The sequence below is a fragment of the Sphaerodactylus townsendi genome, linkage group LG04, assembly GCF_021028975.2.
Source record: "Sphaerodactylus townsendi isolate TG3544 linkage group LG04, MPM_Stown_v2.3, whole genome shotgun sequence".
NCBI classification, from domain to species: domain Eukaryota; kingdom Metazoa; phylum Chordata; class Lepidosauria; order Squamata; family Sphaerodactylidae; genus Sphaerodactylus; species Sphaerodactylus townsendi.
In genome coordinates, this window is record NC_059428.1 from 63,273,419 (window position 1) to 63,286,962 (window position 13,544).

The 13,544-nt window shown below is 38.2% G+C and overlaps 1 protein-coding gene across 1 annotated transcript in view; it reads right to left on the reverse strand.

The window, feature by feature from the left end:
- Positions 1-6,436: 6,436 nt before the first annotated feature.
- Positions 6,437-13,544, reverse strand: part of ADAMTS5 (ADAM metallopeptidase with thrombospondin type 1 motif 5) — a 74,604-nt gene continuing 67,496 nt past the window's right edge. The window contains exon 8 of the mRNA XM_048493891.1: positions 6,437-11,504. Coding sequence (XP_048349848.1) covers positions 10,934-11,504 — 571 coding nt within the window. The 3' untranslated portion in view covers positions 6,437-10,933. The remainder of the gene's footprint in view (positions 11,505-13,544) is intronic.

Genomic DNA, 13,544 nt, shown 5'->3' on the forward strand with positions numbered 1-13,544 from the left:
TCCTGTAGGTCGATTGAAATGCAGATGTTCCTACATTCTTTGATTCTTTATTAAGAATAATTGTTAGTTATTATTAACATAACACATTTTTAATGTTACATACCTCAAAGTCATGTACAAGTCAAGTGCAAAGGCCAGATGACACATTCTCAGATTACACATTCAGATAGTAACCCGATCCTGACTCTCTTGCTGTCAGCAAAGTTTTCTTTTTTTCTTTGCATCATATGCTTTTTAAGACTATACCCTTTCCTACCTCTTTACCATACATTTTCTGCAAGTAAGGTTGTCAGCTCTGAACTGAGAAATTCCTGGAGATTTTGGAGTTGGAACCTGGGGAGAAATAGCAGCCATTGAGTCACCGGTGGCAGCCATTGTGGCAGAGGTGAGCAACACGAGGCAAAGAGAAGGGGGCAGTCAGCTCATAGGGCGCAGTTGCAGGGAGCTGCAACGATTGGCCCGAGCTGCAAAGGCGGGAACAGCGGAGCGCTTCTAAGCACCACGCCCCGAGCCTCGGCCTTCTTGACTAGCCGAGGCTCAAGAGCGACGAGACCCACCCACCCTCCCTAGTTACAATTGTTAATGGTTGACATGTTATACATGGTTTTACTGTTATACTTGTATTTTTGTCGCAGCCCGGCGGGTTGGCAACGGAATCGCAACATCTGTGGGGAGAAGCCAAGCCGGTTGGCCGGTCTTCTCCATGGTTGGTGCCCTTAAGGAAGGGCCTGGGGGTGGGGTGGACCAGTAAGCAAGCCGGTAGGCTTAGCCGGTGCTCGCTACCCCCAGCAGGAGGGGTTGACACCATGGGGTATCCACCCCGGTGGCTCCCGGCTCCCTGCCTAATGCCCCAATACGGATTGGGGACATCATGGTCGGGTCAGCAACGGTGCTGGCCTGTTGCTGTTGTGTTCCGTTTGTCTGCCCAGCTTCTTAAGTGTTTATGTTTGCTAATTAATAAATTGGGCTGCGGCCCAATCTATTTCCAAGCTCTGGTTGGTGTGTTTATTTGCCAGGGAAGGGTCTACACCATCTGCACGCAATGAGATTTGGAGATGAAGGGACTTCAGCAATGTATAAAGACAATTTCCATTTTCTTCAGGGAAACTGACCTCTTATCATCTGCAGACCAGTTATAGACCAGGGCATGACAATCTTTGCAGTTTTATTCTCAATTCCTTTTCTAATGATCCCCAGCATAGAGTTTGCCTTTTTCACAGCTGCCATGCATTGAGTTGACATTCCCATGGAACTATCAACTAAGACGCCCAAATCTCTTTCCTGGTCTGTGACTGATAGCACTGACCTCTGTAGCGTGTATATGAAGTTTGGATTTTTTGCCCCTATGTGCATCACTTTACATTTTGGTACATTGAACTGCATTTGCCATTTCTTAGCCCACTCATCTAATTTATCAAGGTCCGCTTGGAGCTCTTCGCAATCCTTTGTGGTTCTCACCACACTACATAATTTGGTATCATCTGCAAACTTGGCCACCACGCTACCCACCCCTACTTCCAGGTCATTTATGAATAGGTTAAAGAGCACTGGTCCCCAAACAGATCCTTGGGGGACACCACTCCTTACATCTCTCCATTGTGAGAATTTCCCATTTACACCCACTCTTTGCTTCCTGTTTCTCAACCAGTTTTTAATCCATAGGACGACTTCTGAGGTATGCAATCCAGTTAAACAAATTAATTCCTAAGTGGAATTGAACTCACAACCTTTTCTAACTTAACCTATTGCCCTCACTCTTACATACAATATAGGACTCGTACATTAATTTCATTAAGACACTGGGTTAAATCCAAAGAAGCTTTCCCACAAATAGAAGGATTTATGTCCATGGAATGTGAGATATTCACTCCCTTCCTCCAGCTGCATCTCAAAATGAGCACTAAAATTGCTTTTTCTGTGGGTTCCCTTTAGGAGCAACATTTCAGGTCATTTTAGACTGCAGTGTCAGGGAGGAAGCTAAGTGTTGCACTCTGCAGATGGAAATCTTTCCATTCCTGAAAATAGCCTGTTGGATCAAATTCACCATATCAGTAATACAAAAGTCATGTCTTCATACTGAATTAATAAAGGACAGATCTTTATAAATGTTGTAATTTTCTTTAATAGAACTAATGGATATATTTTTATTTTGCCTCAAAGTAGTTAAACATTAAAAATGTATCTAAAAGTACTCTTGTAAACGGATTAAAACATTAAGACATATTCCCAAGTTTTGGGGAATTTCCTGAATTTTCCCAGAAGTGATGTCACACTATCATCAACAGCTGCCACGCAAGTTCCTGCTGGTTGCCAGATCAGGCCTGCCAACTCTACTTCTTCTTCCTCTTTTATAAGTAAGATACAGGAAGGCATAAATGTGCAGATGTAAATAGAACAATGCCACCAGTTGACAACAGAAAAGGAAATAACAAATACTATTTACAGAAACTATTCAGGCCTTTATGACACAGTTTATTACTTTAACTGAATTCACAAACTCAGTTAAGATACAGCTGGTCACTTACACATAGGTCATAATATTTTACAAAACAAGGCCTTTAATGTACTGTACAGTACAAAACAAGGCCTTTAATGTACAGTAGAAAACTCATACAATTAAGTTCAAATATGATGTTTGTAAACTGGCTGACACGGTAGTGTTCTCCAGTGTTAATTCTGTATGATAAGGCATTTTTCTAAATAAAAATTAAAGTTAGTGACACACACTTTAGTTTCCTAAGGTATATTTATATTGTCTGATAAATGTGTAAAACTGTAGTGAAAGGTATAACAAAGTACATTGGCCCCACAAATATTTGATAAAGAAATGTTTCATATAAGAGCAGGTAATGCAAAAATCTGTTTGGGATGGTATCAACAGCAGTCTTGTATGAAAGACACTGGAGAACATAGCACCATAATAAGTCAATGTTCAGGTCATAGGGCTCCAGTTCATATTGAAACTCCAGCACATGAGAAGAGAGCACTTATGCCTTCCCCCTGAATGATTTTCTCAACTTGAAACTGCCTCTTTTGTCCCATGGGGGTTACAAATGCATTGAGGGAGTGCACACAGGTTCATTCAGTGCAGCAAGTGGTACCCTGAACCCACCCAGGAAACTGCATGAAAAAAAATAAGCACTCTCTCCTCATGTATTTCATTGTCCTGTTCTCAGCCAGATCCCACATGATTGGAAACTGAGTTCCCAATGGAGAACCTGGTAAACATGTCTAGTTGAACATCCTTGTGGTGGACCTGGACATATCCTGAAGAATTTGTAATCTGTGAAAAACTTCAGAATAAAGAAACGAAGAAGGTACAGGGATTTAGAATACATATAAAATAGTTTTACATGCTCAGCATATGCATAATGTTGTGGGAAGGTATATGTGTGTGTACACGCATGTGTATAGTTTGGGGAAAGAACAATCAGATATGAAATTGTTGAAGTTTTGATTGGTAACAGGAAATGAACTGCTGAATAACTGACAAGTAGAACACATTGCTCAGAGCATGAAGTTGCTGTACAGAACTGGCAAGTCTTATGGGGCATGTGTCAGACATCAAGTGCAAAGTATGAGCCACTGCTACTACAGTGTAAAAGCAGGAGTGCAACCTGATCTCATGCCATAGTGTGCAAGCACATAGACCTTTCTGCTTCTGTTTAGAATAGCCGCAAACTACTGTAGCTCACAGAGTGTGTGGTGCATACAACAAAGGGTAGCCATTTAGGTTTTCATTCAACAAATCCTACCATGGCAGCAGCATTGAATCTACTGGTTTTTAAAGCGCTCCTCAAATATTTATGTTTTTTTGAAAAAAAAATTCTACAGACACCTTGAAAATCACAGTCTTTTCCCTTTTCATCATTCCTAATGTCAGATTTAAAATGATTATTATATATTAGAATTTCCCTGAACACCATATTGTATTTAATAACACAATTACTATGTATGATAGAGTTTTACTGGTTGGTGCTGTTATAGGTTTACAGTATAGGTTTACAGTGTATTTTGCATTATCATGGTCACCTCCCACAAAATTTATGATTTAAATTGTCATTAATTCTGCTGAATTTTATTCTGGATACAGAGTGATGTAGAAGTGAGATACACTTGCTTGCCCATATATATAATAGGTGTTTTTAAAAAAATATAAATACAAGGGAAATAATTATACACATTTATGTATATTTTCAGTTATTCAGTTGTATATAAATCTTTTCCACTGGTGATGATGGTGGAAAGTGCCATCAAGTCACAGCTGACTTATGGTGACCCTATTGAGTTTCCAAGGCAAGAGAGGTACAGAGGTTGTTTGGTATTGCCTGTCTGTGTGTATCAACCATGGTCTTCCTTGATGGTCTTTCATTCAAGTAGTGTTCAGGGCTGACCTTGATTAGCTTCTAAGATCTGACCTAATCAGGCTAGCCTGGTCAGGGCATTCCGCTGTCATTCACACATAAATGTTCAGTGTTCCAAAAGTAGTGTGAACATGGGAGAATACATTTTAAAAGAAATACATTTTGTTTTTGATGTTTTAGCTTCAATTCAGAGTTAAACATCAGAAAAATGAAGCTAATTCTGCAGAACTAGCACAAATTTGATATTTGAGGGGTGTTGTTTCAGCATTTTCATATAAACACAAAACTGTGTCTTTAGTTTCAATGGTCAATATCCAGACTTGCTCTAGTTTAGATATTATTCCCCTGACTCCAGTGCGATAGACACAAGAAATTATTTCTGAATTACAGATGATGGAATCAATATGGTGCAGGTAATTTCAATACCTGCCCCACAACGCTTTTCAGGTTCTGAAAGATCTAGGTATACAAATTTATATACAAAATGTTTAAGAAAACCCAAGCATTAGAAGTTATTTGTGAATGCTAGAAACTTTATATTTTGAAACAGCAGGAATACAAAACATATTCGAAATTACAATTTGATCATGGGAGGAAAGGCCCTTTCTTGGAAGTGCCACGTATTGAAAAAAAATACATCAACATTTTGCCTACATAAATAAATTGCAGTCCTTGGCATTTAAATTGCTAGATTTCTTTTACCAAACCTTGATTCTCCATACTGTTAATCAACGCAGAATCATTCAGGTCGTTAAATCAGTGACTGAGTTTTCCTTATATGCCCACTTGTGTTTTTCTTTAACGCCTATTCCTGCTACCAATTAAGCCAGTTTTTTCAACTTTTTGACAATATATATACCTAACAACTTCGAAGCAGAGGCAGTAGTTTTCAGGTCTTGTGGCCATTTCTTAAAAGTTTTTGAACATTTCAAGTGCTTTGAGACATTAGTAGTTAGATGGAACTAAGATAATGGAGCAACAGACACACAAAACTGATTAAAGGGCCCTTCACAAAAATATTTCATAATACAATATTCATTATAGAATATGGTTTGTTCCATATTTGTGGCAATTCACAGATTTGCTTTAGTAAGATTTGCACCACTGAAACTGTATTTAAATCAGTGTCCCCAGATTACTGCAGAGTAAGTAGCACAGACAGTGGAGAATTTACAAACAGACTTCATGGGAGCTAACTTCCTAAGTGCCTAGTTAACATGCTATGTGGTTTCAGTTCTTGGAGTTCAGTGGCAGTAGCCGATTCACAATTGCTTGTTTTTCTACATTTATTATTATTTTCAGGACAAGTATTCAAGAACTAGCACAGTTTTCTCTGAGGGAATTAGCATAAAGTTTTCTAATTTCTCCTAGTTTCCATGTCACCTTAAGTTTTACTGAGGTCAGTAGAATTCATTAGACATGATGAACGTATGCACTTAAGAAGGAAATCTGGCATTTCTCAATTTGGAACTGCACAATAATCTGAAAAAGTCAGGGGCACTATTGTATATTTGTGTGCTACATTCCCCTTTAAATTTTTTTTACTAAGGATACTCCTACTGAATCCAGAATGCAAAGTTCTGTTTACTTTGTGTAAGAAGTAGATTTGAATTCTAATTCCATTCCAAGCCTCCTTGAAGTCTCAGCAAGATGTATATTACGTGCTAGCCATCTCCATGTTGGGAAATACTAGGAGTTTTGGGTGATGCAGCCTGAGGGTAAGGTTTGGGAAAGAGAGGGACTTCTGTAGGGTATAAGGAAGAAGAGTTTGGATTTATAACTCCATGTTCTCTCCAGTAAGGAGACTCAAAGGGGATTACAAACGCCTTTTCCTTCCTCTCCCTACAACAGACACCCTGTAAGGTAGGTAAGGCTGAGATAGTTCTGAAGAATTGTGACTAATCCAAGGTCAGCCAGCAGGAATGTAGGAGTGGGAAAACAAATCTGGTTCACCAAATAGGAGGACGTTGCTCATGTGGAGGAGTAGGGAATCAAACCTGGATCTCCAGATTAGAGCCCACCTGCTCTTAACCACTACACCATACTGGCTCTTTGACCAAATCGTTCACCTTTGAAAGCAGCCATTTTCTCCAGGTGACCTAATCTCTGTCACCTGAAGGTTGTAAAGCAGGAGATCCCCAGCCATCACCTAGACATTGGGAACCCTAGCATTAGGACTCAGCACCTAGTTGTGGTACAACTCTTGGCCTTCCCAGTGGCAACTATTGTGCCCTTGGTAATAGCTTGTCTTTACATCACAATTAATGGCTTCATGTGAATAGGCTGGGTTAACAGGAACGCTGCTTATTGTACAAGTTAGTCAAGGTTGCCTGAAGATGGAAATATTTCACACAGACAGCAATCCTAAGCAGCTCTGATCAGAATCCTACTAAATAATAGGAATACTGGGAAAGTATTCTTAGGATGGCATTGTTTCCTATGATCTTCATTCCAATAATGATCATACTAGCTAAAGCAATATCATAAGAAAGCCTCAGATAGCATGAGCATCCACCAGAGGCAGAATAATGAAGGCTTATAGGAGTGCTCTTAGAGGTGCTTAAAACATCTCTTATTATATGCTGTGAATACAAGTAAAAGTTTTATGAATGTGTTGAGAAGTAGGTTTGTTTTAAAGAAAGGAAAAATGTAATTGAATAATGTATGTCAATATACTGATACATACATATTTATGTATGCATGTGCTTTCTGTATCTTTATAGATGTGACACAGCCACACTTCCATACACCCAAATATCTTTATTCATCCTAGATTTCATACTCACACATGCATGCACCACATTCACATACACACAGACATTCCATAATAAAATTCAATTGAAAAACAATATAAAAGTAACCAGTGTTGTGCGTTGGTAAGTTCACATAGTACTTTCCATTCATATATAAAGCATAAATTAAGACAGGGGGTGGGAGCAGGAGAAGAAGAAAAAAGAGAAAGAAATTGTAGCAAAACATGTTAAATATAGAAGAATTTTCACAATAGCATTCCATGTTAAATAAGAATAAATAAATTCATTACATCTATTCACATACCCTTGTGTAAAAACAATAAATTATTTATTTTCAGTGCTATGTTGCTTTTCAACTTTTTAAAGTTTTTAAAAATTTAATTTATAGATTTTTTTTACATCTGTGATCATCCCCCCACCCCCAACATGAGATAAACTGTTTCCACAGGAAGATAATTATATCAGACCATACTGAATAGATCTTGGTTGTAATCTTCAAACCACTTATTCTCACTATACCTTCTTGATTACAAGGAGATCAAGCAGTTTTGGGATTAGAGGTTGGTTTTCTAGTATAAATTACTAACGAGAAAGCTAGCTTTTATTGCTAGGGATAATGGGAATGGCTCCATCCCCAATCCAGAGATGCTCAGAACTGTAATTCCAGCTATGACTTGCAAATTCAGTTAGCAAAATATTCTCAGAATTTATAACTAACTCAGCAAAGAAGTAGGTGACTAGGAAGTACACTCTTGGGACTAGCCTGTTTCAGAAATAGACAGAAATTATAAAGTATCATAATTGGCACCAATTTTACTTTAAGCAGTTGCATCAACCAATATGACTAGAACAAGAAAAGTAACAAAAAAGGCAAGTACTGGACTGAGGGTATTGAAAAGGGCAAGAACACACAGGCTACCTTCATTTTTGCTGTGTTTGGTTCTTACTAAAATTAATTTTGATTAGCACATATGTGATACATGTTCCACAATCATGCTACAATTATGAAAGCACAAAATTAACATTCTTCCACGCTTTCATCTGAGTTTTGGCTGATGTATACTTGATATGGCACTTAGACCTTTATGTATGCAATATCTATATTAAGCCTCTTGCCTTCTCTTTTTTGAGATCTCCTTTTCCTTTATGTATCACATTTTATTTATCACATGCAATTTTTTTCCTGGATCATGTTTTGTCAAAAGATGCTCAGATAGGTTGTTAGAGGGAGATTGATTCACTGCTCCCCTCATTTATTTTAAGTGCCTCATCATCCTAGTCAAAAAGTACAGACCAGTTTTAATGAGAAAATTCATTCTTATAGGAGCATAAAAATAATAATTTGGAACCATTTTGGAGGCTAATCCCACCCATTTTTAACCTCAATGCTTTCCTTCCCTTTTTGTTGGAAGCTGAAGAAAAACAACCTTTTCTCTACAGTAATACGAAATCCTTGTTTATGCATGTAAATGGGGTTTGGTGTTTTTCTTGGAATTGTTGCAGGAATACAAGATAGTTGCTAATCTGTGTGTACTAAACTGATAGTCTTCCAGTTCCATCAGCAAAGATGGCATGATCCTCTAACAACTAGAAAGTGGGTGGGGCCAGGTGGGGCTTTTGTCTAGCATGTTGTCTGATAGGTCAGTAGAGATCTGATTGACTGCACAGATTTTTTTAAAAAAATTGGCAGCAGCTGTCACCACAGCACAAGGCTCTTCATTGCTTGACTAAAGATAAGCTGTGTGTAAGGAAGACAATATTTTAAAAACTATATTAATTTTAAAGTATTCTATTAAGCAGTGCTTCTGTCTGAAGTGTTGGAGAGTTACTATAAGACTAATGTGTAACCTCGCTCCCTGACATTTTGTGACTGGTTCCTGTGGCAGCCATTTTATGGTTGGTTCTGCCTCCTGTATCAGCCATTTTGTGGTTGCACCTATTACCTTGTGTCAGAATTCCAAAGGTGCCCACAGGCTCAAAAAAGATTATTGACCCTTGATACAGACTCCATCAAACTAAACTAAACTCACATGGGAATTCAAGAAGTTATAATTGCCTGTACTTATATAGCTTCATTAGTTATGTAAGGCACTGAGGCGAGGTGTAGCCTCTTTTAATTCATACTGTATACCCATATATAGTATTTTATCCATATTATAAAAACATTCACACATTAATTTCTCCAGATTTCCTGTGAGGTATTTATCGGTTATTTTTCTAAAATGGAAAGCTCCTTTGCCTGTCATCTCAGGGGAAAATTATTTTGGTCTGTGGCAGAACTAGCTGTAGCTACTACATCTAAACACGGTTTAATTTCTTTGTGGCCATTAATGTAAAAAAATGCGAAACCTTCAAATTTGTTTTCTTTTGCTTTAAAGAATTAGCCAACAACAACATGAAATTGAGCATAGATGCCTCCCTCCATTGAGTCAAGGAACCTTTGATGTACATTCCATTCATTTCAAAGGAAGAATCCAATCTAGTTGTTCAAAAGCTTATTCAAACTGGTTCCTGCTATTGAAATAATGGGCAACTTGTACACACAGGAGACTGTGTACAAATCTGAGCATCTGCAGATCTCTGGATTAGGGTGTTCAGGATGGTGAAAAGTATACCAGGATAAGAAGTATTGTTAAATACATTAAAGATTCAATACTAAGCAGAATTCTATTCAATTGATATGAAAGAGTGTACCTCTGCTTAGGATTACACTATAAATCACTTACATGCTTTTGACTTTTAGCTTCTTCATTAAATAACGGATACATTATATGTCATTAGATTTCTAGAGGAAGGCACAGTGAAGCTAATAGAGATAGAAGATATGAATAGGTTTCACAATATTTGCATTATTGGCCACTTAGGGCATGAGTCAGTGACTCGCCACATCTTACTGTTATCATCTGTCTCCTGTGAATGATGGAATTTCCATATGTGCATTTTTCCTCATCAATCCTCTTTTCCCATTGGCATCCATACCATACAGAAAAGGTGCATTACCTAAAGGTTCATAAGGAGCATGAGCTGAACTCTACTTTTGATAATTTCTTTTCATCTGCATTGCTAGTAGGGAATAGAGTATGTCCTTTTTTTTGTTTTGTTAAAGAAGCATACTGGCAGCTATTTTTTTCTTGCTGCAGAAGTGCACACAAATGAAAATTTCTTGAAAGAAAGATATTAATATAGAAATTAATTCACTGTTAGGAAATTCCCATAATGGAATTTCCTGTTGTCAAAAATGTATTAAATCTTTCCCCACCCCCCCTAAAGCAGCAAGCTCTTAATTTTCCAGTAAAAGATCCACAGCCTGAAAAAAAAAGATGAAAGAATGCCCCATGGCTGCAGACAAACTTTGGTCAATCACTTGTGTCATACAGAAAGGTCTTTTGAAAGAAGGTCAAGTGATATAAAGTGATATACCGAAGAAAAGGTATTTACAAATAGTATACAACAAACTATTATGGTATCATGGACAAATATGACAAGATGTGTAAGGACATACTGTGTTAGAGGTAGGTGAAAAAAGGGAAATTATTCTGTAACCTTTAGATATCCCATGATCACCATTCACTGATTTATCGTCTTCTTTAACTGCAGGTATAGAGGGCTTTTGAAAACAAATGTTTAGATCACCTTGCAATCACTCAGAGCACTACATATCTTCATTTGGTCCAATTAGGCAGATTCTGCCCATAACTTCAGATGATATGGAAGTATACTGAAGCACTGGCTTTTCTCTGTGCCAGGTAGACCTTGGTGTCAGTCTGTTGACTATGTCTTCATGAGACTTTTTCCTAAAGAAGCACCAACCACAGGTTAACATTTGGTAAGCAAGCACTGCTTGAATGCTGAAGGTCTCTGAGACAGAAGACATCCTTTTGTTAATTTTCCATTTCCATCTTTGCACTGGACAGTTCTTGTGTGCCAGCCTGTGTCACATGTTCGAGAACAGGAAAGCCATGGTCCAGTCACCCACTGGGGCTGGATAAGAGATGGTATCATTTTGTTACTGCTGCTGTTGCTTGAGACAGAGTTTGTGACTTGTTCTTGTTTCTTTGGCACATAGAAACTGTAGCGGACATCTACTAATTTAGCTGGGTCAGTTGCAAGAATCTGTACTATAAGGGTCTCCTTTGTGCCTGTATATCCCATTGCATGCAAGAAATCATCTTTGTGACTCCAGCCACTGTAGTTCATGACAGTTCCATTGAGGTCGATGATAGTTTCTGAAGTTGAGATCATGTACTTTCCATTGACAAGGTACTCACCATTTTTCTTTTTCAGAGCCAAATAGGCTGTGAATCTACTCTGGTCTTTTGCTTTGAACTGTCGAACTTTAATGTGTGTTGCTCCTTCAGGTATTTTCACGATATCTGTGTAACCCTTACTAAAAAAGAAGAAATAGCATATTAGTGAGGAACAACTGAGTACTCTTTCAAAACCCACCGAAGTAAATAGAACATAACACAAGCTATGGGCATGCATTTTTAAATTTTTCATTTTAATTTCATTTCATATTGTCAGAAAGCATGACGATGTTTTTCTCAAATTTATTTGAATTGTGTATATTGTTTTGGAAATTGCCTTGGGGATAATGTTTCAGTTATTTTAATACTGTCAACAAGAGAGGCCTGGCTCTGGATGCCTGGTCTACAATTCATTGGAATCAACCAACTGGAGCTGGTCTCTGAAATGGTCAGTCTGTCATCCACTGGTATTAATGGGGGTAATTTGGTCTCTGGAGGCCAGGCTTAGCACCCATTGAACACAAGACCCGCAAACAACCCTGATAGTAATGATATTTCAGGGGAGGTGGGTTTCAGAAATACCAAAAGATTCGTAGTGCCTTGTTTGGGCTTTTCCAATCTGAAATAAAAAAAGAATTCTAGGCATTGATTTGGATTGGGAATATCTGAATGTACGCCTCTGAGAATCACTAGTAACGTGTTTGTCTTGAATATCATCTTAAGGATAGCTGATCCAAATACCCTGAAGTGACATCAGTGTTATCTGCAGTTCATGGGGGAAAAAATCTCAGAATATTCTCAAAGTGATAATGTGGGTCCAATGAAAACTTCCATTGATGAAAGGGTATGCGTGGGCATGAGTTTTGCCAGTTATTCTCTCCTGCAACAGACATGTTGTGCCTGAGGATCCCCTAATCTCTTAGTGTACCATTTTGGGGAGCATTTTGTGTGGCAGTGAGAAGGCAGAGGTGAAGAAGTACCATACTTCTCTGCTGAAGGAAATCCTATCAGTGGAGATCCAATCCTATGTATTTGATTAATTTTACATATTCTTGTAGAAAACTTAACAGAATACACCTCATGTGTCTATACAATTGCATATGGCCCAGTTTCAAGATAAAAATGTAGCCAAGAGTATAGAAGTCCAGTTGACATGTATAGGAAAGTTAATGACAGTCATAGAGTCATTTCAGTACGCTTGTAGGGGAATGATAGTAAAAAGGTGAAATTATTGTTCTATAACTGAACCAGGGAATATTTATATATGTACGTAGAAAAACCCTTATAATAGAACAAATAAAGAAAAGTTATGTTGAGCTCCATAAAAACCAATAATTTCAAAGTATGTTCTTCATCAGAGGGTACAGGATGCTTAGGATTTCAGAAAATCCTTTTAACAATGGTATAGTTTTCTAACCTAGGAAAACTATTAAAATCAACCAGAATGGAATATATATCTTGTACTTTTACAAATAATATTATTAGTATTGAATGATATTATTAATTATTAACTTCATATTTCTTAATTTAACAAAAATTCACAGAGTACATTTGATGAGTATCTACAGCATTACAATGGGGCCTAAACCTAAACTTAGGTAATGGAGCAAACCTGTGAAGAAGTGCAGTAGTATGGTGGACAAATAGCTCATGCTGCTGTCTTGTACTAGGTCAACAGTCAATAATAGGAGCCAGGCCATCCAACTGGGCAAAGGGCTGGTTCAGCATTTCTTTCCTCCAAAGAATGGAGAGCTGAAAGGAACATGTGAACTGAGCCATACAGCCTTGTATAACCCATGAATAGGGCTGAATAGTAGCTCAGTTTTATGAAACAGTTATCACTGATGTTGTTAGAGGCAGCGTTTCTTATCTAATGAATACTCACCATGTATAAAGGGTGTTCATTGCTCAGTGATCGGTACCACCTCAAAAGATTAATGGATTGGGTTTTTTAACATGGACAGACCAGTCCAGATGGGGGGCAGGCAAACACACATAGGGAGTGGCAGAGGGGTGCACCAACATGTTTGCCCCATCTGCCAACACAAGGGGCACCCCCACTGATGGATGAGGCAAAGGTGCTGGTGGGCAGCAGGCCCTCAGCTCCTCAGCAGCAAAGCCTGGAACTTTTGGCCACTGCAGAATAATGGCGGCATCAACTTAGATGCAGTGTGTGGGGC